Source organism: Botryllus schlosseri, chromosome 11 (assembly GCF_051294905.1).
Source record: "Botryllus schlosseri isolate E-star chromosome 11, Bs_hap1, whole genome shotgun sequence".
Classification (NCBI taxonomy): Eukaryota; Metazoa; Chordata; class Ascidiacea; order Stolidobranchia; family Styelidae; genus Botryllus; species Botryllus schlosseri.
In genome coordinates this window covers 27,056,123-27,078,713 of record NC_137246.1, presented here as the reverse complement: position 1 = coordinate 27,078,713, position 22,591 = coordinate 27,056,123, and the positions used below count along the sequence as shown (strand labels likewise).

At 37.2% G+C, this 22,591-nt stretch overlaps 1 protein-coding gene across 2 annotated transcripts in view; it reads right to left on the bottom strand.

Moving 5' to 3' along the window:
* LOC145450815 (polycystin-1-like) overlaps nucleotides 1-22,591 on the bottom strand; it is a 72,587-nt gene that overhangs the window by 29,498 nt on the left and 20,498 nt on the right. For both annotated transcript variants that reach the window (XM_080329320.1, XM_080329321.1), the window contains 30 exons: nucleotides 22,203-22,342; nucleotides 21,544-21,666; nucleotides 20,909-21,040; nucleotides 20,710-20,850; nucleotides 19,982-20,164; nucleotides 19,443-19,565; nucleotides 18,830-19,034; nucleotides 17,387-17,622; nucleotides 17,228-17,328; nucleotides 16,152-16,305; nucleotides 15,698-15,869; nucleotides 14,891-15,004; nucleotides 14,687-14,832; nucleotides 13,736-13,948; nucleotides 13,553-13,654; nucleotides 12,802-13,036; nucleotides 11,000-11,190; nucleotides 9,713-9,911; nucleotides 8,845-9,032; nucleotides 8,644-8,787; nucleotides 8,449-8,583; nucleotides 8,066-8,176; nucleotides 7,790-8,002; nucleotides 6,329-6,421; nucleotides 5,943-6,086; nucleotides 4,548-4,763; nucleotides 4,117-4,251; nucleotides 3,075-3,287; nucleotides 2,286-2,432; nucleotides 1,158-1,295 (listed from right to left, as the gene is read on the bottom strand). In XM_080329320.1, the coding sequence (XP_080185446.1) occupies nucleotides 1,158-1,295; nucleotides 2,286-2,432; nucleotides 3,075-3,287; nucleotides 4,117-4,251; nucleotides 4,548-4,763; nucleotides 5,943-6,086; nucleotides 6,329-6,421; nucleotides 7,790-8,002; nucleotides 8,066-8,176; nucleotides 8,449-8,583; nucleotides 8,644-8,787; nucleotides 8,845-9,032; nucleotides 9,713-9,911; nucleotides 11,000-11,190; nucleotides 12,802-13,036; nucleotides 13,553-13,654; nucleotides 13,736-13,948; nucleotides 14,687-14,832; nucleotides 14,891-15,004; nucleotides 15,698-15,869; nucleotides 16,152-16,305; nucleotides 17,228-17,328; nucleotides 17,387-17,622; nucleotides 18,830-19,034; nucleotides 19,443-19,565; nucleotides 19,982-20,164; nucleotides 20,710-20,850; nucleotides 20,909-21,040; nucleotides 21,544-21,666; nucleotides 22,203-22,342 (4,787 nt within the window). The remainder of the gene's footprint in view (nucleotides 1-1,157; nucleotides 1,296-2,285; nucleotides 2,433-3,074; nucleotides 3,288-4,116; nucleotides 4,252-4,547; nucleotides 4,764-5,942; nucleotides 6,087-6,328; nucleotides 6,422-7,789; nucleotides 8,003-8,065; nucleotides 8,177-8,448; nucleotides 8,584-8,643; nucleotides 8,788-8,844; nucleotides 9,033-9,712; nucleotides 9,912-10,999; nucleotides 11,191-12,801; nucleotides 13,037-13,552; nucleotides 13,655-13,735; nucleotides 13,949-14,686; nucleotides 14,833-14,890; nucleotides 15,005-15,697; nucleotides 15,870-16,151; nucleotides 16,306-17,227; nucleotides 17,329-17,386; nucleotides 17,623-18,829; nucleotides 19,035-19,442; nucleotides 19,566-19,981; nucleotides 20,165-20,709; nucleotides 20,851-20,908; nucleotides 21,041-21,543; nucleotides 21,667-22,202; nucleotides 22,343-22,591) is intronic.

The window sequence follows — 22,591 nt, the reverse complement described above, 5'->3', positions numbered from 1 at the left end:
ACTGGAAATGACTTGAGTAGCGAGTTTCTGGTGACTCAACTTGACTCAAGTCATTAAATACGGAAAATAACTCGAATTGGGTCAATCTGTGTATTGACTGGACCTGTGCTCGAGTCATTGCGCATGACTCGACCAAGTCATTTCACTCGGATCGCCAAGACAACCATTGTAACTTAGTAAGTACTAATAGTAAGTTACTGCATTATTTTGTCTATTGATAGCACGATTTTCTGATGACTAGACTTGACTCGAGTCATTTTCTCAAAATAGGGAAATGACTCGACTCGAATCAATCTGGCCATTGACTCGACTTGGACTCGAGTCATTACGCATGACTCGAACAAAGTCATATGACCCGGGACTCAGACGGCAAGACCGACATTTCATTGTAATTTCAAAGAGTAGTAAAGTAAGCACACTATTGGGAGTTCGTCTATTGTAATGGTACTTGAAAATGCGAACAGAAACTGCTAAAAGTTAGGAAAATTAGCATAATATAAATGCAAATCATTCAAAATCACCAAACTGAGTTATAAAAAGTGGGTTTTACGAGTATTTAACTGGAAACCGATCAATCAACACAATTACTGGGACTTGGACTCGAGTCATAATACCATGACTTGGACTCGGCCCTCTTCTCGCTGACTTGGACTCGGACTTGACTCGGTGGCGAATTTAAAATGACTTGACTTGACTCGAGTCAAAACTAGAAAAGTGAGATTGACTTGTGACTCAGAGCCTTGTGACTTGGTTACAACCCTGATTAGTAGTGTTATTTGTAAAATAGGGCCAGAAAATGTCAAAAATGAGAAGAATTACGAAATTATGAATCGTACACACATGCATTAGTGCCGGGATGACTAGAATCTCAGCTGAGTCGAATGGGCTTGACTTTGAGATTGGGAGATTATAGGGTCAAATCCACCAAATAGTCCATAGGATTACAGGCAGAGGTAATGGAAGTAGATCGATTGGTACTCCAGTAGAAGTAGAAGTAATGACATGCATTTTTACAAGTACAAACAAAATTAGAAATGCTTTGTCACTGATCCACATCCGACTACAGCGGAAGCCATTGGAAAAGAATTAATCTATAACATACATAACAGAAATACAACTGGGCGAAATACGTTATGCAGATAAGAAGAAGCTCTTACCACGTCTGTACTCAAGCACGAGTCGCAAGAGCCCACCAATCCCACGTGAAACGATGCACTGATTTGATACAAAGCCATAGCGCGACAAGAGAAACATACAACTGTTGTAGTCGGAATGATACGATCGACGACCACCACCTGAGAAAATAAGCACGCAGAGATCAGTGATTTGCTTGTAACTTTTTTTCTGTTCATTTGCAAAACAAAATACTATTGAAGCGAGATAGAAACATGTTGCTTCTGCATCTTTTAAGCCCGAAACTAGCTTTCTAGCTTAAGCGGTTGTCCAGGTGTGGCAAAATTAGCTATTTTAGGCCCGTTCCGTGAAATTGCACGGCCACTACTGGCACAACCCAAAATTATGATGGAAATAATTTATTGGATAATTGGGCATCACATATCGAGAACACTTTTTGGAATTCATTTTTTGTAATTTTTTACTCTGTCGTAGTTACTCAAGTGTTTACGATTTTAGACTACTTGGACTGCTGCTTTACAGTTTTCATGAAAGAATGACCGGCCAAGATATATAATGACGTCTCGATAATTTTTTAGACAAATAGAATCATCCATTAAATACAGTGATTTGCCAAAAGTATCCGGGCTTATTTCAATATGAATATATATTCAATGGTAATCTGGAAGAGGTTTAGCATATATTGAGATTATAAAAAGAGGACACTTTTTTACAAGTTAAAATTGTAGACAAATTTAGAAAATTTCACTTGATATGGCGATTGTGAGTGGGTTGACTAAAAATTAAGGGTAACTTTTCGCATCGATGACTGAAAAACCGGTTTCCGCGACTATTGGGGCTTTTTTTCATTCAGTTAACCATTCACCTTATTTACATCAAAAATCAGTTTGAACGTCTAGCTTTTACCGACTTGATCTATTTTAACTTGTCTTTGTATAGTCGAGTATCGCTCAGGGCAATAAAGAGGACGAATTGCGAAATTCAATTCAAATTATTGCTAATAATAATAATAACATTCATTGCTAAAAAGGAGGACATTTGGGTGTTCTCCGAGTACATTTTAGTTTTCTTCAAGAAAAGAGGTGAAATACTCTTAAAAGAGGTCGTAAGGTGTCCCTAATCTAGAATGTAGCCTCGACAATGCACAATACCGTTTGTATCGCGGTAGTGGAAGTTTTCCCCGTCTTTGAAGCTTCGACAATATAATCGTACTGTTTCCCTTCGAGCAGACTCCCGGCAGGCACATCAAAATCGGAGGCGGCTTCAAAACCAGCTGGTATCGTACAAGGTATGTCCGCCTGTCAGAATGTAAGATTTATCCGTTCAGATTACAAAAAATCAAACTAGATTGTTTGAATTCCATAGTTTTAACTCAAGGTAAGTCCTGTCATTTTCAATTCACCACCGAGTCATGTTCGAGCCCAAATCAGGGAGCTAAGGGTCTAGTCCGAGTCATAGTGTTATAAGACTTGAGTCGGAGTCCGGTTCAACTCACTTCTGTAAAATTCACGGGTGATATCAAAAGCCTTTGTGTTCATAATACACTCATTTTTCTCACTCCAAACCTCGTTAAACCCACTTTTTATAACTCTAGTAGGTGATATCGAATGTTTCACATTTATAACATACTAATTTTCCTCACTTTTATCAGTTTCTGGTCGCATTTTCAAGTACCAGTACCAATAGACGTAATCCCAACAGTGTGGTTACTTTACTATTCTTTGAAATTACAATGAAATGTCGGTCAATATACAGTTTGACTCGAGTCGAGTCCAGTCATTTCCGTATTTTGAGAAATGACTCGAGTCAAGTCGAGTCATCAGAAAATCGTGACTCAAGTCGGACTTGACTCGAGTCATGACTCAGGTCAACGGAAAATTGCGGCTCGAGTCGGGTCCTGACCCAAATGGATGTTTCCAATCTGTTTGTGCTTCCCTCACCCGATTCGTGTTTGAATTTGGCAAATATCCGTATGACGTGTCTGCCAGAGCATCCGTGGCATTGCAAGACCACTGATAGGAGATTCCGTTTGAATTTTCGTCTGGAACGTCGGGGTCGAACGAGAGAGTCGCGTCCAAATTGAGAGAAATGTTGTAGGAGATAAATCTTGTCGTGCCTCCGATAATTACCACCGTGAGAGGAGTTGACATCACCTGCGCGGAGAATAAAACAATACATTTTACATTGTAACTAATTTCAGAAAATAAATCTACAACGTTCATTTGGAGGCGAAACAACTATGAAGTACAGAACTCACTGTTAATAATCATACAAGTAACAATGAAAAATGATTGCCACACTGACGTTAGATGGTAATGGACCCGATATGACTAAGTCTTCAAGGACCAGGTCACCCATAAGCTCTAATCCCTTTTAATAATGTGCCTACGGCAAAGCTAAATGACTTAACAATAGAGCTGTTCACAAATAACTTTTTTTTTGCAAATTTTATTGGCTACTTGAAAAGATTGTTGGTTGCCTAAAAAAGAACGCTGAAAAATAAATTTGACTCAATTCCAACCCGTAAAAACGAAGGTATTCTTTAATTCTTTAATTTAATATTATAAAATTAGCCACCATAAATACCAAATACTCCTAACAACTAACCTACCAATTTTATCAAGTAGCCAGTAGATTGTGAAAAAAACGTTATTTTTGAACAGCCCTACTGAACATTTGCCGTGTGATAAAGAATATCAGGATTTGGTCACATTCAGAATTGCACAAAATAATCAGATTTCAACTAAATACAAATTCAAATAACCTATTTGCACTGATAAGAAATTTGGTGAATCTGAAACTTGAGAAAAATTCGATCTTGAACCCAAATCTGCTCAAAGCCTTACCCATATACAGAAAAGTCTCGTCCCTTGCATAGCTACAGAACCAACTAATTTAGAGTTGTTAAAATTCGTTCTCCATGTTATCGTCGTAGCATACCTTTGAACGATTGCCAATAAATTCAAAATATAGCAAACTTACCGCAACAGGCAGCGAAGATCGATCCGACAAACTTGTGTCCGTGTACGAGACTTCTACCTCAAAGCAATACTGGCTCACTTCCAATGTCAACGCAGGCAGGACAAGCATTGGCTTGTTTGTGTTGAACGAGATATCCTAGTTGCAAGACAAGACAGTTATCAAAGTATAGCACCATTATAGTTGTATAATTGATAGTAGTCAAATTAGACAAATTAAATAGAAATGCAGGTAATCTAATTCTAATCTAATTTGTGAAATGTTTCTATGCTCTAATTTTAATTATAATCAAATTTGGTAAAACTGACGACTTTCTGGTAACTTACTTGTATATTACCACTGTCTAGTTGTATTTCATTTTAATTCTAATTGCGAATTAAGTATTTCTGATTCTAATCAAATTTGGTAAAACTGAAGACTTTCTAGTAACTCACTTGTATATTAGCACTGTCCAAAGTGGTACAGTCGCTTTGCTTGTAGACCAGCCATTGATACGATACTTCATACTCGGAACAGTTTGAGACTAGGGTGGATTCGACGTAGATTGTACGCGATCTCAAAAAGTTCGAGGCCAGATTGTTTTGAACGAAGGAAATCGTTGGCGCGACGCATTCCAATTTCTTGATGGTAACGGTAGTTTGTCTATCGACCTGTCAAAAATTGCACCAAAACATTAGTATTGTGTATATTATTGTGCTTGCAATATGAGATTTTTCAGGGTAACACTGAACTGTTAACACTAGAGCCCAAGCCATATCAGATTTTTGGGCCAACACCGATAAAACCAATAACCACAGGCGTTCAGTAATGAAGCACTCCTACTTCTACTCCAAATAGATTATGAGTACTTGCACTACTTTCTCGTGTGGTTGGGTTTTAGATTACTTCTACTTGACAGTTTTGGGATTTCCAAGCAAAACTAGGCCAGAACAGGTTTATAATGACTCGAGTCATGACTAGACTTGAATCCGACTCGAGTCACGATTTTCTGATGACTCGACTTGACTCGAGTCATTTTCTCAAAATACGGAAATGACTCGACTCAAGTCATATGACTCGACACTTTGACGGCCAAGTCCGACATTTCATTGTAATTTCGAATAATAGTAAAGTAACCACACTATTGGGGTTTCGTCTATTGGTACTGGTACTTGAAAATGTGACCAGGAACCACTAAAAGTGAGGAAAATTAGTATATTATAAATGTGAACCATTCGATATCACCAAACGGCGTTATAAAAAGTGGATTTAACAAGACTTTAACTGGAAACTGCGCAGTCAACAGAATGACTTGGACTCGGACTCGAGTCATAATACCATGACTCAGACTCGACCCTCTGCTCGCTGACTCGGACTTGACTCGGTGGTGAATTGAAAATGACTCGACTTGACTCGAGTTAAAACTATAAAAGTGATATTGACTTGTGACTTGGTTACAACCCTGGGCCAGAATCATCTACTTTTTTATTTTGTCAGAAATCCCTACTTCTACTTCTATTTGGCTAGAAATTTACCACATTACTTCAAACTCAACATCCTCAGTAACCTCTGCTGATAACTAACACCTTCAACGGATAACGGTAATATGTTGAGCCAATATTCAAGTAGTATGGAATCTAGCATAAGGTGCATTTCCCGAACTTCAGAGCATTGATTTGAACAACATCACAGCTATTTCTATACCTGGACATGAAATAAACTAGAATTGCTCCATCCGGAAACAGATACTTGTAAGCTATAAACACTAAAGATCTAGTTACCATGCATACCCACGGAAAATCATGAACCCAGTATATTCCATAACCGATAAATGAATAGGGTATACTTACATTGCTGACTTCATTGCTTGAGTTGACAGTAATTGTGTAATCGCCTTCCAATGTATAAACATGAGTGGCTGAGCTTGCTTGAGTGATTTCGGGTGTGCTGGGCAAATCTCCCCATAAGATGGAATGCGTCACATTCGTACCTTGCTGGAATTGCGGGATCAAAGAAATGGATTCATGCGTTTGGAGCGAAAAATTTCATTTGCCGGATGCTTTGGACGTAATTTCACGATGCTTATGGTAAAAAACGAACAATGCAAATACCTTATTGCTAGGATCGCGGTGATCATATAGCTAGCTTGAAAAATATCTCTATCTAATAATCAAATGAACGGAGTAGTTCTAACAAAAAAAATCGCAAGAAACCCAGAAATTGTCAATGTACGTACCACAACGTTGATATTCAATTGCACATTTTCGTTTGTGTACAACGATCGCCCGGGGTTTGCCACACTGATCGTGACGATGCATTTGTCTTGCAACTGAAAATCAAAAAGACATCACATTATCTTTCAAAAGAATATACCGATGTGTGGGAAAACTGATTATAGGATGGATTCCATAATTCACTAAATTACTGTGTATGGGACATACTTTCCTATGAGATACATCTTAGCCATAAACACAGTAAATAGTCGTAGTATTTCGACTTTTCACTCTCATGCATTCAACACAAACATTATAATATATTGTGTATAATATTGTGTTTCAGATGGAATGCATCCCTGGATCTCATTCAACCGTTCATCTTATCTGTACCGTATGTATTTAATGTATTTTAAAACTTGTGACCAGATGGGATCGAAAATATGACAACAAAGATGACATACGCAACTCGGGGAGAATTACGAGTTCACGGAACTCTATTAAGTACAAATACACGGATGACTTTTTTGCTCCATTTGTATCGCATTTGTTAAAAAGTGTAATAACAAAACTTGAAATAACCGCGAACAAACATGATTACTAGGGCGATAGGTCAAAATAAGTCAACAATTTTATCAAAATTGTAGCGTTAGGCGAAAAAATTGCCAAAATTGTTTACTAAGTCAAATTTTTTTGCAATCTGCATTTCGTTTGTATCGTAATGTTTGCACTGTCGGTGAACTTATTCTTATCATTTGACACTTTACAGCTTGTAGCCTACTTTATAGGCCTATCGTTGTAGACGGCCCATTATCTGTTCATTGTGAGTCATATACAGTCAAACAACTATGTTGACACGGTGTTATCCTCAGCATACCGAAATATCCTAATCGAAGCAAGACTGCGTGGGCATTGGTTCTTATATCAAGAATCGTATGACGAAAAATGGTGATGTAGACACCATTGTCAGAATGAAGCAACACACTGTGCCACCAGCAATGTTGCCTGCCAACAACTGCTGCTGTTGAACGTTCTTTCTCCATTCTTGGCAAGCTACTTAGTAAGACAGAAACTTTCTACCCGAGAATGTAGGAAAGTATCTTTTTACGTACTACAACAAATTTTAATCATTTCTACCATAATGCGTGATATAACTACTGGAATTCATCACAAGTCCAGATTTCGTTAAAATAAAGTTTTTACATGTAAAGATTTGTCAGTTTACAAGTCAAAAGTTTTCTCAGGCCAAACTACTTCGTAAGGACAGACAGTTCCCCCCAGAAATGAAGATAAGCAGTACAATTTTAACATTATGCGGGAAAACACCTAATTTCCATACATGAGGTCAAAATTTGGCCAAAATTAAGTTTTTTAAGGTAAAAAATGTCAAAATTTTGATTTTTAGGTCAAAGTCTTCCCTTTTTAGGTAAAAAAAATCGCCCTATTGATTACCAATCACCAAATCTTTTCCAATGGCTACTCACCAAGATCGTAATCGTGTCCGTGTAATCGCTGATGACATTGCTGGCAGTCAGGGTGACTTGAGCTTCACCGGGAGTAGTGAGATACTGCGATATATCCGTTCCTGAATCTTCAATCACCTGCCCGTTCTCATAAGTAATCGTCCAGTTCAAAGTCACGTTGGTGCCGCCCGTCACATTCGCGGTGAAATTATAATATTCGTTGGTAGCCAAGTACTGGAAACAATGAGAATTTCACAATGATACCCACGCTATTGCGTCATTAATTGTAAAATATACTTCCAGATCGCTGCAACATCCTCCGATTTCAACACTTTGGATTCTTTCTCGGACTGAGACCGTCTTTGTGATGTTATCGGAACTCACGTTGTTACTAGCGAAAACAGTCACCTGAGAGATGATAAAAAATAAAATAAAATAGTACATTAAGCCAACTGTTCGCCTTGATTACGCAAATTTTCATGCCAGTGACGTCATATTTGGTGATATGATTGTTGGTATATAATGTTCTCTTAAAATTCTCTACTATTTACAGACAATTACCCCTGACGAGTGTCAGCCGAAAATATTCGGGTTCATTTCAATTGCATGTAGCAATCTATGTTGATAATTTGTAGAACGGGACATGAAACACGCATCCTATGTCAATAATTTATCTATACCTGATAAGTTCCAGCTGTTTCAAACACGCGATTGAGGTATGACAAAGCATTTCCCACTACAATGGGAGTGAGTGATTGTCCATCCACTGTAAAACTGAAAATGACATCGTCGCCGCTACCAATTGTCCCATTGAGCTAAAAAATTGACATAAAAAATTATATTTCGTACTGGATAACGTATCATTTCCGACATACCTGTATCGTATCATTAACTCCCACAATAAAAGAATCTGCAGCGATATCGAGGTTTGCGATCGGTGTTATCACGTAGACAGTTTGATTCTCTTGCATCCAGCTGACCAAATTCGACGCATTCACCATCAATGTATATGTCCCAACCTAGCAAAGCATCAGATGGCAGAAATAGTGAAGTGTTGTTTGGCATTTGATGCTTACATTTGGAAACTGGTAGGATATCTGTGTCTGCGTTGTGTTGTCGATGTCTGCAAGTGTTCCTGTCGCGTCGATATAGTGCCAAGAGAAGGTGACATTGGTGCCGGCTGTAGTAATGGCATCGTAATCAGTGGCTCTGCCGTGCGGAATGTAAAATTGCACCACGGCGTTTAGCTGGTTAATTTCCAAGCCTGAAATATAAGAATTTATTGCATTTGTGCATTCAGTCTAGATTTGAGATATCGTAAAAGTGAAAATCTGCCGTATTTCATTATTCGAAATGTTCCAAAATTCCAATTGTTGAAATAATGCAAAATTCATCATTGGTGGCTAAACCAGTTTATCCTGATTGAGACTTGGACAAGTAGATAATTCTAGTCGCTTGATTAGACAAATTAGAGCGAAATACCGGTAATGTAATTCTAACCTAATTTGTGAAATGTTCTATGCTATAATTTTAATTCTAACCTAATTTTCGTGAAAATGCTACAGCAGAACTGTATGGTGCGAAACGGGCCAAGCACGGAGTACAGACATTTCCCATTGTCTTCCTTATGAGGTTGAACTCTGATATGACACGGACTGAACTGGAATATTGTTGTATTTCTTTCCAATTCAATATTCACATCAATTTCCAAGTTTTTACGAATTCAGTAATTCTAATTCTAATCTATTTTGGAAAAACTGTGTAGCTATAATTCTAATTGTAATCTAATTTGGAAGAAAACTGTGTAGCTATAATTTTAATTCCAAGTTAATTTTGAAAATCGGAAATTTTTTTAGAGAAAAGTATGCCTGACCCCATATAACCAATTTCACTACGTTCAGAATACTGCTTAAAAAAATCAGCTCTCAAAGTTTCCCAAAATACCTGAAACTTCATCTTGCACTGCTACTGTGTACGATTCCGTTGTGTTTCCGAGAACATTGCCGACGATAACGTAAGGATAAAATACGTCAACTGAGTTGTAAGTGTAGGTCAGGTTACTGTTGTCCACCGTCCCATAAGAGGCTGAGCTGTCCGCGGGATTCCAATAATAGTGCAAATCGGTACCAACGTCGGATGAAGCCTGAAGGCAATAATATTACAGTTATGAAAATCCATGAGCCTGGACCGTTCATAAAACTTACAGACTGTATCAATTATAATTACCATATTATATTATTATTTACAAGCCAAAAAACAAATTACTGTGTAACTACAGCACAAATACCGACACAGCAAAGTTTAGAATGCTGGTTTCACAATGCTGTTTGCTGTGTCAGGAGGTGGTCAGTACCCAAGTATTTCAACTTTTCTGGAGTAATAAGGTAGTCTTTCCTTTACTCAAGTGGTTGTGACTCCCCTCTACTTGGAATGTTTTCATGCAAAACTACTTTTTCCCCATTGGATTTTGTAAAGTAGAAAGTAGCTTTGAGATATGTTTCCATCGCATTTACGAGTGAACTTGGACGAAATAGCCCCTGTATCACGGTAACTGAATATAATCTTTGAAAATTTTATCTATTTGTAGTATCATTAGCCATTATGGGTTATTCACGAAAAAAGACACCTTGCATTTCTAAAGTAACCCACTTTCAATAAATTACTAAAAGTATGTGACGTCTCGACCAGATCTACTTTTTGAAACTACTATATTTACTTGGAATACTTTAAGATATTCAGTTTCTACGTCTAACTAAGCAACAACAATGAATACTTGGACCACTTCCAGTTACGTCTATTCAGATATATTTATTAAATAAGAAATGATAAAAACAATATGCATGTTATGGAATATTTGAAGACACGCTCACAGGTACAGAAATTCAATACACAAGTGAAGTATGTATTCATATGACATTGAACGCGAATAGTTTCGGCTGTCGTTTGTCAGGGGTAATCGTCAGCAATTAGTTGAGAATTGAAAAAAACATTGCATATCAACCATCGTATCGCCAAATATGACTAAAGATTTGAATATTCGAGGCAAACTTGGCTCAAGTTCATTGTACTATTTTTTAGATTATACTCAAACTTCTTTTTATTACCAGTGACGAGCGTCAGCCATAAAAATATTGATTTATTTCAATATGAATATATTGTGGAACATAGCAATAGAAGCAGTTTGCCATTTTAAGTGCTCTGCCAAAAAGCTACAATGTCAAATGTACATACCGAGATGATGACTTCTTTTCCATTGGCTGCAGCGCCTTGATATCCGTCGATGACTTCGAAACTGATAGTTCCAACACGATCGAGACAAATTACTTCGATCTCGTTCCCTTTCACGCTAACTCCGTTTGTGATATTGACGCTGACAAGGTATGTGCCCACTTGTTGGAAGGAGTGATAGATCGACGCAGAATCTGGTGAAATAATTGGATATTCTGTCATTGGAACACGATAAGCGCATGTAACATGTGAACAAGGAACGTGTGTTGCAGAACACATGAACCACTGATTATTTCTTCCATATAATTTGACGATAATACAGGGGTCCTCAATGCATGGGTCGTGGGTCAAATTTAGGTCGCCTGATTATTTTTTTGGTTGTTTTCAAGCATATTGTATCCGAGGCGAAAAAAGAGCAATAAATCAAAAGACTTGAAAACATATACACGACGGCCCATATTCAAGAAACGTTACTCAAATTCATTTTCTGTCGAAATTGCGCTACAGTTTGATCAGTAACGAAATTAAGACTGAGAATTTTGGTCAAAATTATTCTGTGTTGGGATCCAATGCATTTATGCACCACACTGGCTTCAATATACAATTGAATAATATAGTGTAATGGTTATGCGTCCGGCTTCTCGAGCGGTAGGTCGTGGGTTTGATCCCCGGCCGGGTCATACCAAAGACTCGAAAATTGGTATCCGCAGCTATCCTGCTAGGCGCTCAGCAATCACAGATAGCATGGAGGAGAAAAAAAACGGGGGCGCAGACTAGATGACCTCATGGGGCCGTATCGCAACTCCGTCGTCAAAGCATCTCGATAGTGTAGGCGAAAAAGAATATCATCTCTCTCTCTATTATATATTGATATTGAAATATGCCCGAATATTTTCGGCTGACACTTGCCAGGGGTAATTGTCAGCAATTAGTAGAGATTTCAAAGAACATTGTCAACAACAATATCACCAAATATACCTCATTTGCATAAAAAATTCGAATAATTTAGGGGAACAGATGGCTTTGGCGCAATCTACAATTTTTTAGAATATATCCAAACTTGTTCCGTTGGCGCAACCTGGATTGGTGGATTTTGATATAAGCGGGGTTTTAATGACTCGACCCGAGTCTGACTCCAGTCACGATTTTCTGATGACTCGACGTGACTCATACGGCCAAGACCAACATTTCATTGTAATTTCGGAGAATAGTAAAGTAACCACACTATTGGGATTTCGTCTATTGGTACTAGTACTTGAAAATGCGACCAGAAACTGCTAAAATTGAGGAAAATTAGTATATTATAAATATGAACCATTTGCTATCACCAAACAGAGTTATAAAAAGCGGGTTTAACAATACTTTAACTGGAAACCGAGCGGTCAAAACAATGACTTGGACTCGGACTCGAGTCATAATACCATGACTCGGCCTCGACCCTCTGCTCGCTGATTTGGACTTGACTCGGTGGTGAATTGAAAATGACTTGACTTGACTCGAGTCAAAACTATAAAAGTGAGATTGACTTGTGACTCGGAGCCTTGTGACTTGGTTACAACCCTGGATAAAAGTGTACAATGACAAAACAACCTGGTTAGCATGAAAATCTTGGAGACAATTTTTATGATATCGCATCAAAAACGGCACGATAGAGCTTTTCGTATTATAACATACATTTTCAATTAACTGTGATGTTCGCGATTTCAATTGACTCAGGTCAACAATCTTATATGAAAATACTATGTAATATTCCTATAATCATGATCATACACAAGTTTGCAAAGTTAGGCATTATCATTCATTACCATTGTATGTCATTTCAACGGCTCCTCCGATAGACACCGTCCAATCGCTGAAGATGACGCTTTCACTTCCGGCAGTTGTGAGAGTCACATTTTCTCCGGTGACGAGATTAGCTTCGAATCTCGTACTCTCATTCCTCGGGACGTATTTGTCATCAACCAACTCCGCGGTCGATATGTTGACGCCATTGATGGGATCGGCGGCCAATATGTAGACTTGGTCGTAGTCTGCACTCACCTGGAATGTAAAAGAGACTCTTGAATATTAATTGAATATTATAATCATATTGAAATGAACCCAAATATCTTCGGCTGACACTCGTCAGGGGTAATCGTCAGTAACTTGTAGACAATTGGAAAGAACATTGCATATTAACAATCGTATCACAAAATATGACATTACTTTTATTAATATCAGCCAACTTCGTTTCTGCCAACAAAAGGAGTTCATGTATAATCTAAAAGTATTACATTGAGTTTAAGCGAACTGCTCAAATTTTCACGCCTGTGACGTCATGCTTGTTAATATGACCATTGATATACAATGTTGCTGATGATTACCCCTGATGAGTGTCAGCCGAAAATAATCGGGTTAAATAAATAAATAAGTAAATAAAAATATACTATTCCATGTAACAATATAACATTGTAATTTATCATTAATCTATAAGTACTAAAAGCAGTCTCAAAATGTTTTACTCAACCTCAGTTTAAACCAACAACGAAAATCAGCCTCAGAGAGCATTTTTCTTACCCTGTTCTCCACTTTGAGTGAGACGGTGTAATTGTATACTTGGGTGAAGACGTACGTTAGCGACGATGTTCCAAGTGTATAAGCGTTTTGATCTGGCTCAATCTGTAAAATAGGGGGTCATTTTGTACAAAAAGGTTGGTAACCCCGCCTCTATATCCATACAAAAATTTGCCATCCACATACCATCCAATAATAATTTTCATCAGGTCCACCGGTGTCGATGGCTGCTGTCAAGGTTACTGATGTATTAGCTTTGACCACGATAGGATGAGATATGGTTGTCCCGGACACGGCTTCTTCAACGGTCACATTCAAGGAAAATGACCGACTACTGACGAGATTCGATACGGTCACTGTAACGGTATAAGCACCTCCTGCCGTAAAGGCATGCGTGACCTGGAACAAATCAAAAAATAAACATGTACTCTAAGCAGTTTCGTGCTATTTACGGCTATTGAGGCTCAGCACTCAGTTCCAGTGCAATAGATATAATGCAAATCCGGAAATATATCCATACATGAAAAGTAAAACAGCAGTGGTCAGTAAAATAGTATTGATAGCACTTCTACTTATTAAAGTGTTTATGTTGACTACTTCCAGTTTCCATTAACAATTATTTAGGCAAATTAATACTAACACTAATACAGTTCTGGGATGTGTTTGGTTCACTTTAATGAAACTGTCATAGCAACTCCGAAAAACAGATTTCATATTGCGCCAACTGAAAATATTTTTAAAATTGCACTTATTTCTAGTGATATTAGCCATTTTGCATTAGCCAGTTGATGCACCTAGGAATTTTAAAAGTAGCCACCTTCAATTAACTACTAAAAGTATTCAAACTCCAAGCCAGATCTACTATCGGAAAATACTTACTTGGGTACTTTCATACTGTCATTTCCTACTTTCACTAATAACAGTTTTGACATGTCTTGCAAATTCCTACTTCAACTTGTAATTGATTAAATATTTACAAAGTTACTCCTACTCCAACTTGAGTACCAACAGACTACTTTGACCCCCTCTGCATAAAATTCAATGGAATACTCCATCAAGCATACTAAACACCCTCTAATTTTAGATATCTCGTGTGATGTGAAGGCTCCATTTCGGTTATATGGTAGAAAGGCGTACATTATTTCCATTTTCAGCCGCAGTGCCGTCACCAAAGTCCCACACATAACTGAGCTCAGTTCCTGATGTAGTTGTCACAGTGTACGTGAAATTCACATCTTTTGCGATGAGAGGCTCATATTCAGACGAAGTTGTGATGTTCACACCTGAATAGTCAATTCATGATAATTTTGTAAGTATTATACAGTTCATCGCCAGCAGTACCTAGCACTTCTTCTTGCACGATGAGATATGCAGTGTCGTTGACTTCGCTGACAAGATTTTTCGCAGTAAATACCACCGTATAATTTCCCACTGCGCTGTACGTGTGATTCGCTTCTGCATGAAGATGAAATATATTACAAATATGTACATTGCACATGCACACATTGCACAGTTATGTAGGCTGTGCTAATTCGATAAGAAATAACTCGTAACAGTGTGGATGCAGTTGAAATCCTGGTGAATTATATCACAGCTTCAGTGTTGCTTTCAAGACTACATTCATTGCAGTATAATTTAGTAACTCAAAGACATTTCGTGTGCCCCTGTAGAAGCATATAGGCTAACTGAGATTCAAATTAAAACCAATTAGACAGAGTATCAGTGGTAAGTTTTATACAGAGTTTTGTACCGTGAGTCACCTATTAAAGCTTGAGTCTTGAGCGCACAAGTAAATTTGAAATAACGATTGGTAGTCAATGCATTTATGAATTCTTATTAAAACTGGAATGTTCATGGTGACAAAAATATTTCAGCAGCGAAGATCATATAGCTGCAAAGTAGCACATACTAAACTATGGTGGATTGACATATTTGGAAATAATTTACAAAACCAGTAGCTTGCAAGCTTTCACGGTGCTGGGGCCATGAAAATAGTCAAGTGCTTTTTAACTTTCTATGACCGGGTGAGATTACTGGAAACATATTTTATACAATGAATTAACCCCAAACTGAAAAATTTTCAACTCGTTAAAATTCCACTAATGAGCCGAGATAGACAAGAGATTTCCATAAAAGTTTTCATCAAACCTGGCAATGTGACACTAGCAGATGGGCTACCATCGCCAAAGTCAATAGAGTATTGAGGGTCTGTGCCATCCAAAGACTCAACAGTAAAGACGGTTTCCAATCCCAGAATTGTAGCAGGAGAATCTGTGATCGTCGCTGACGTAATTGCGTCTTGCACACAAACCGTCAAATTCTGCAAATAAGACAAATCACATAATAAATAATGTTAGTGTCAAATGTTGATCTGTATTGATTAATTGATCCAAGATACAGATAGACATGTTTTTAGTTGTCACACCAAGAAGCAAGGAAAAAAGATACCTAACAAATTGACAATGTAAACTAGGAGACGACAAGTGGCCTTAAGGCTTTCCATAAGAGTATCTTGTGCAAACTATGGCTCGTTACATATAAATAGGACAATATACATAGATAACAATATATATTTTTATTCAGTGACTATGTATAACATTACCATTCTATCAGAGGCAGATGTGTTCCTGCTAACGACCTCCAACATGACGTTATGTTGTCCAGCGGTCGTGAAGACGTGGTTCAGGACATTGTCGGATTCTACCGTATCCGAGCTTCCGTCTTCGAATGTCCACACAAAGTCGTAGAGCAATGATCTGAACATTAATGTCCACAAACATATAAACGCATTTCCCGAGATGAATTAGTTGCTTTATATGACTACAACGCTGTATTTATTGAGGATAATAATTCATATATGCAGCATACACCTTAGCAATAAAGCATAGTTTGCAATATTATTCTTTATTGATATTATAAAATTATATTATTCAATTTAATAGTATATTCATATTGAAATGAACCGGAATATTTTCGGTTGACACTCGTCAGGGGTAATCGTCAGCAACTAGTAGAGAAATGAAAAAGACATCATATTTAGTGGTACGATTGCTGATAGGCAATGTTCTTTCCGATTCTCAACTAGTTGCTGACGATCGCCCCTGACGAGCGTCAGCCGAAAATATTCGGGTTTTATTTCAATACTAATGTGCTATTCAATTGTATATTGAAGTTCTGTACCCCCAAGAAGATCTGCAATTATATTATTATTATTGATATCATGAATACTAGAGGGCCAGCCCTATTTAGAAAGCAAAGGAAAAAATTGAAAAATGACATTTTTTTTTATAATACCATCTCTAAATCTACTCTAGACCGTTTTTTTTTATCAATAAAACGTTGTTTCTTACTTCTTTCCGAGGAATGAAAAAATAGAAGGCCATTGATTTTTGATGTAAAAAAGTTTGGGAGCCCCTGTTTTAGACCAAGTTGGGTGTCCATTTTAAAGACTACTCCAAGTCGTTTCGATGCGTAACCATCTTGTACCTTTCATCTCAATCTTATGCTTTTGTGATTTGATGAAATTAATCATAAAAAGAATTGAACTGAACTGAATAATTACGTATTAGTCGCAATATATACAACACAGATACAACATTAAACATGTTAGCCTGCTGAATTCAATTTTAAGAAAAAGGCAATTTTCACCCAAAAATAGCGTTAAGAACATTGACTTACGTATCAGTATTCATGAATGCTTGCATTGTCGCGTTGGTATTTGTTTCATAACAATCGATTGTGGTGTTGACGCTCTCAATTTGGATTTCAAACACATGGACCTAGAAGTGTAGAATTGCATGACTTGTATAAAATGTGTTCAAAGTTAACTGAATTTACCTCAAGGAATTCTTGCTGGGAGCTAATCATGTTGGACGCAGTCACTGAGACGTTATATCGACCAACACTTGCGTAAGTCACCGCCTGGTTCAAGTTTGTGCTGTTCACTACGGTAGGTATGCTTCCGTCGTCAAAATCAAAGGTGAACACAGCATCTTGAACGCTGGTGGCGATACTGGCGCCGATCGATGTGGGGAGGCCCAATTCAGTCGGTCCATCTGATGTCAGTGTTAATCCTGAACAAGACAATATTTCTTCAATATTGAATTATACAAGGGTTGATTAATCATTCTTTAAAATCAAATACATTTCTGATAACTTAGTTATTCAGCCACTCTTTTTAACCCAACCCACTGACATGCCTTGCTTTAAAGCAGATGTTCTCAACTGTTGGTCCTATAAACATTACGCTGACCCGAAAATTAAACTAAAAAATGCAAGAATTTTGACGCTCGTGCATTAATTTTAGAAATGAAACATCAAATTTAATAAGAAGAACAAAAAATCCCACTAAATTTTTTCTAGAAAATCGACAGGTTTATTTAAATATGAGCATATAATTTAACTTTATATTGGAGTTCTTTAACTGCGAGAGTTTCTACTCTACGTAATTAAAAATATGACCAACAAATGATGTTGCTGAGAATTCAAACATAAGGTCTGTGACAGGATAGTGAAATGCATATTATCTAGCAACGTAACCATTGGGATTAAACAGGCCTGCAGTGAGACGATTTTGACACCTCAAAACTGACGACGGCATATTTGGTTATACGATTTCTGATATACAAATATACGATGTTCTTTCCAATTCTCTAATACTTGCCGACGATTACCCCTGATGAGTGTCAGCCGAAAATATTTGTGTCCATTTCAATAACAGTATATTATTAGGGCTGGGCAAAATCGAGTTCCTGAATGATTCGATTCTGAATCACGTATTATGCTTCGAGTCGAGTCGAGTATTCGAGTATCACTCAATATGACGTCATAACAGAATATACTATGCCAAAGTCAAATATGTACCTTCTATGCCACCACAAAGAATATAATGCCTGTTATCCGTCATATTAAAGATACTTTGGTATTTTTTCGACCCTACCGATTTCATTGCACCTTTTGACAATGTTGCGGGAGGATCATGACTTCGGAAATGTGTTATTTCCAGTAACATTGGTAGCTTTGTACTATATGTTTCGTATGGTGGGATACGGTTAATCAAGATTTCAAGGCTTCCATAGTGGAAAATAGTATCGTAGCCATAATTCTAATTGATAATTGAACTTTCATTTGCTGGGAGCATATAATTTCAGTACTCGAAAAAATCATATTTTCCTACTCGACTCGAATCATTGAAATAATTACTCGATTCAGATTCGAGTACTCGAATCATTGTGCCCAGCCCTATATATTATTCGACTGTAAAATGCTTACAATACTCACCAGTAATTCTCTCATATACCGTGATAGTGGTGGAATTGGAGACAACATTGATTTCATTATCGGCAGTCACGTTGACGGTGTATGTCCCGGCAGACGCAAAGGTATGAGTGACAGAGGCCTGGTCACTAGCCGGGTCGTTTGTACCATCGCCCCAGACGTACAAAAACGATGCCCCGTAAGTCGAAGGGTTACCAGTAACTTGGAACTGTAAAATATAACATTTGCCTGTTAGATATCAAGTTGAATCAGAGATAATTAAAGACTAGGACAGTTCAAAAATAGCTTTTTCAAATTTAACTGACTACTCGATAAAATCGTTAGGTGGCTTCAAAAATAATTTAAAAATTCCGACTCATACTATTTTTTATCCAATAACGGCGATGCTACGGGTTGGAATTGAGCCAAATTTGCCATGCATCGTTTTTTTAAACAAACAAACAATTTTATGGGGTAGCTAGTAAATTTGAAATTTTCCTTTTAATTTTTACAGTAAATCTAAAATTTTCTATTCTTATAGCTACGCTTCTACAGGTTAGAATTGAGCCATTTTTTAAACTACTCGGTAAAATTTGAAAAAGAAAGGTATTCTTGAACAACCCTAATAAAGACGTACCTGTAATGCGTCCCCGACAGCTGGTACGCTGGATGTCATTTCGACACTGATCCCTACAAACGCGGACCTGATGTCGACCGTTATTGTTTCGCTGATGGAGTCGTAATCGTTTCGAATGGTAACCTGCAAAAAATTTAAAAAAAAAACTTCAAATGCTATATTTTCAATTTCTTACTTCACTAAATAAAAAATAACGGGGTTAATAATATTTATTCAAACACAAAATGGTAAACACATGTATGTTTAAAATAAAGACCTCACAAATCAACTGAAGAGACTCTTTGAGGTACAGAACGTCAGTATTTAATCGAATATTATATTCATATTCATATAGAAATAGATATTTTCGGCTGACACTCGTCAGGGGCAATCATCAACAACTAGTAGAGAATTGAAAAGGACATTGTATATCAACAATAGTACCGCCAAATATGGCAAGGAAATTCGAGTAATCGAGTAAAATAGATATGCTAAGCTCAATGTACTATTTTTAGATTATACTGAAACTACTTTTGTTGGCACAAACTAGGTTGACTAACCTCCACACTTTTCTCCCCGACTGTGTCGAAAGTAGAGTTTTGCGCGACAATCTGATAAACTCGTTTTGTGTCTGGGTCCGGGTCGGGGTCGCCGGTGTGGGGTTGAGCTATGACACTGCCTGTGATTTGCTGATTGTTGATGTTCCAATCCGCTTGGTAATCGATGTTGATGTCAACCAGGAACTAAAAAAAGGGGGAATATCAAATACATTATGCGTTGAATACCTATGTGAAAACGAATTGAGTCTTAGGTCTATATGAGGCATATCTATGTACCAACATATGCTGTCAGTTCGAATTTGAATAAAAATTACGTTTCAAGTCAACATTTGAGTTATTCTTTATTCCATTTCTTGACCAAACATTCTATTATGGCTTACTATAGTTCAGATAATAATAGACAGAAACAATCTTTGGAACATTTAACTATTTGGGTGTAGGTCTTATCATTTACCAGCTTATGTCTTTAGACCCACCGGGTGAGCAACTAATTTTAAACTTTCAGAAAGATTCTGAGACGGCGGTGAGTCCTGAATCATTTTACGGCATGTCAAGCTGGTACCAAAGTGTTGAGTGGCAGAATATCTGTTGTTCTAGAATCTAGATTGACGATTTAGGCGCCAGAGAGCATTTTTCATTTTATGGTCCATCGATCCCACATCTCCCCAATATCATTACTGATCAACTCAGAATAAGTTTGTCAGCCACATCTAAAATACAAGTATTACCGTAGCCTGCAGTTCGATATTAGTGTCCGTTTCAGCCACGGCCGGATTATTGATGAATTCCAGCGAAGCCAACAAGTTCATATTCTCAACGCTCAGCGTCAGAGTATCGTTGACGGTACTGACGCTGTTTTCAGCAGTCACCTGAAAGAACCAAACTTCAACAAGGTCTGTAAATACATGGCGTATTTGTCTTTCATACCGTGATGGTATAGTCTGCCGCAGTTCTGAAGATAACGTTATAATTCTGTCCTGTATATTTGAACTGAAACAATCCATCTATGACCCATGTGTAGGAAACGCTCGTGCCGGTATCAACATCTGCCGAGAATGCCTGAAAATGTGATTAATAAAATGTAATGTTTACAGATATGGTGAACCTACAATCAGGTTGAAAACTTTGTCTTATATATCTGATGCTCCTCATATAGCTACCTTAAACAAAGCCATTGTTATTGCTATTGGCTGAAATCATTTATTAAATACATGGGAAGTGTTTTTGTACTTAAGGTAATATGATGTCTTGATGAATATAAATCACAAAAAGAAATTTATTAAATCAACTTCACAAAGTTTAAATAAGATTAGTAGCTAGTGCCTGGAGTTTTCGTCATCCTGGCAAAATTGCTGTTATAGTACTTGTAAGGGTCACTACCTACTGTGATATGTTTTTAAAATCCTTACCTAATTCTTTGTATATTCAAACCTATTGTATCACATCCATAGCTTGAAAACTCTGATAACATTTCATCTGCTATGTTCTCTGAATTCTATATTTTGAATTTTCATTAAAACCCATGCATTTCCTTTGATTGCAGTGCGTAAATCTTGAAATACCTGCGGTATGGTTGCTAGCACACGATCTATTCCTTCCGGGAGAATTTTCAATCCAGTGATTGCATCATCCGTCGATGTACGTACATAGAACACACTGCTGCTGTATCCGTTTGTGACCGTCGCCTGTCAATCACAAAAATTTAATAAAACTACCAATTTGAAAAGACTCTCGAAGGTACAGAAATTCAATATTCAATTTAATGATATATTCATATAAACCTGAATATTATGTCATATTTGGTGATAACACTGTTGTGTTGATATTCAAAGTTCTTTTAAAATCTCTACTAGTTGCTGACAATTACCCCTGACCCCCTGACGAGTGTCAGGTCATCCGTAAATATTGGGGTTTGTTTCAACATGAATATATTATTCAATTGTAAATTACCAATTCACCCAATACAGAAGAATGTTGCTAGAATTAACATACGGTGTATATCGATCTGGTAAACATATCCGAGATTCAAGTGCTTATTGACATCAATATTCCAGTATTTCATCATGTCTTATAAAACATAAATATCTCGTTAACGAGCGGTCACATCTGGCTATGTTTGCAAGCCTCGACATCTAAAACAATGCAACATTAGAATTGTTTGCTTAAAATATCAGAGTGGCCATTAATCGTTACCAGGATGTCATAGATGAGAATCTGTCACCTTGATAAGCTTTGTTCCCGTTGTCAAATTTGCGTCAATGCTCGTCAATCGAAGATCGTTTCTTGCATAACATTGAATTGATTCTACTCCCGAGGGGCAGGAGCTTTGCAAAGTTGTACGGACGTCTGTAGATCCAGCACCTTTGAAATAATGCATATTTAATGAATATAATATAATATAAATAATGAATATAAGAACGAATTCATTAACTAGTAAAGTACTAAGATTTGAGATAAATTGAATTCAATTTATCCATAAATGTACCCAATATTAGATTAAAGAATGTGACTAAAATGATCTACATTTCTTGTTCTTCACCAAGCACCGTGCATGATGGAATTTTAATTCATTTTTGCCCACGATATCTCAAATTTACTATTAGAGTTGGC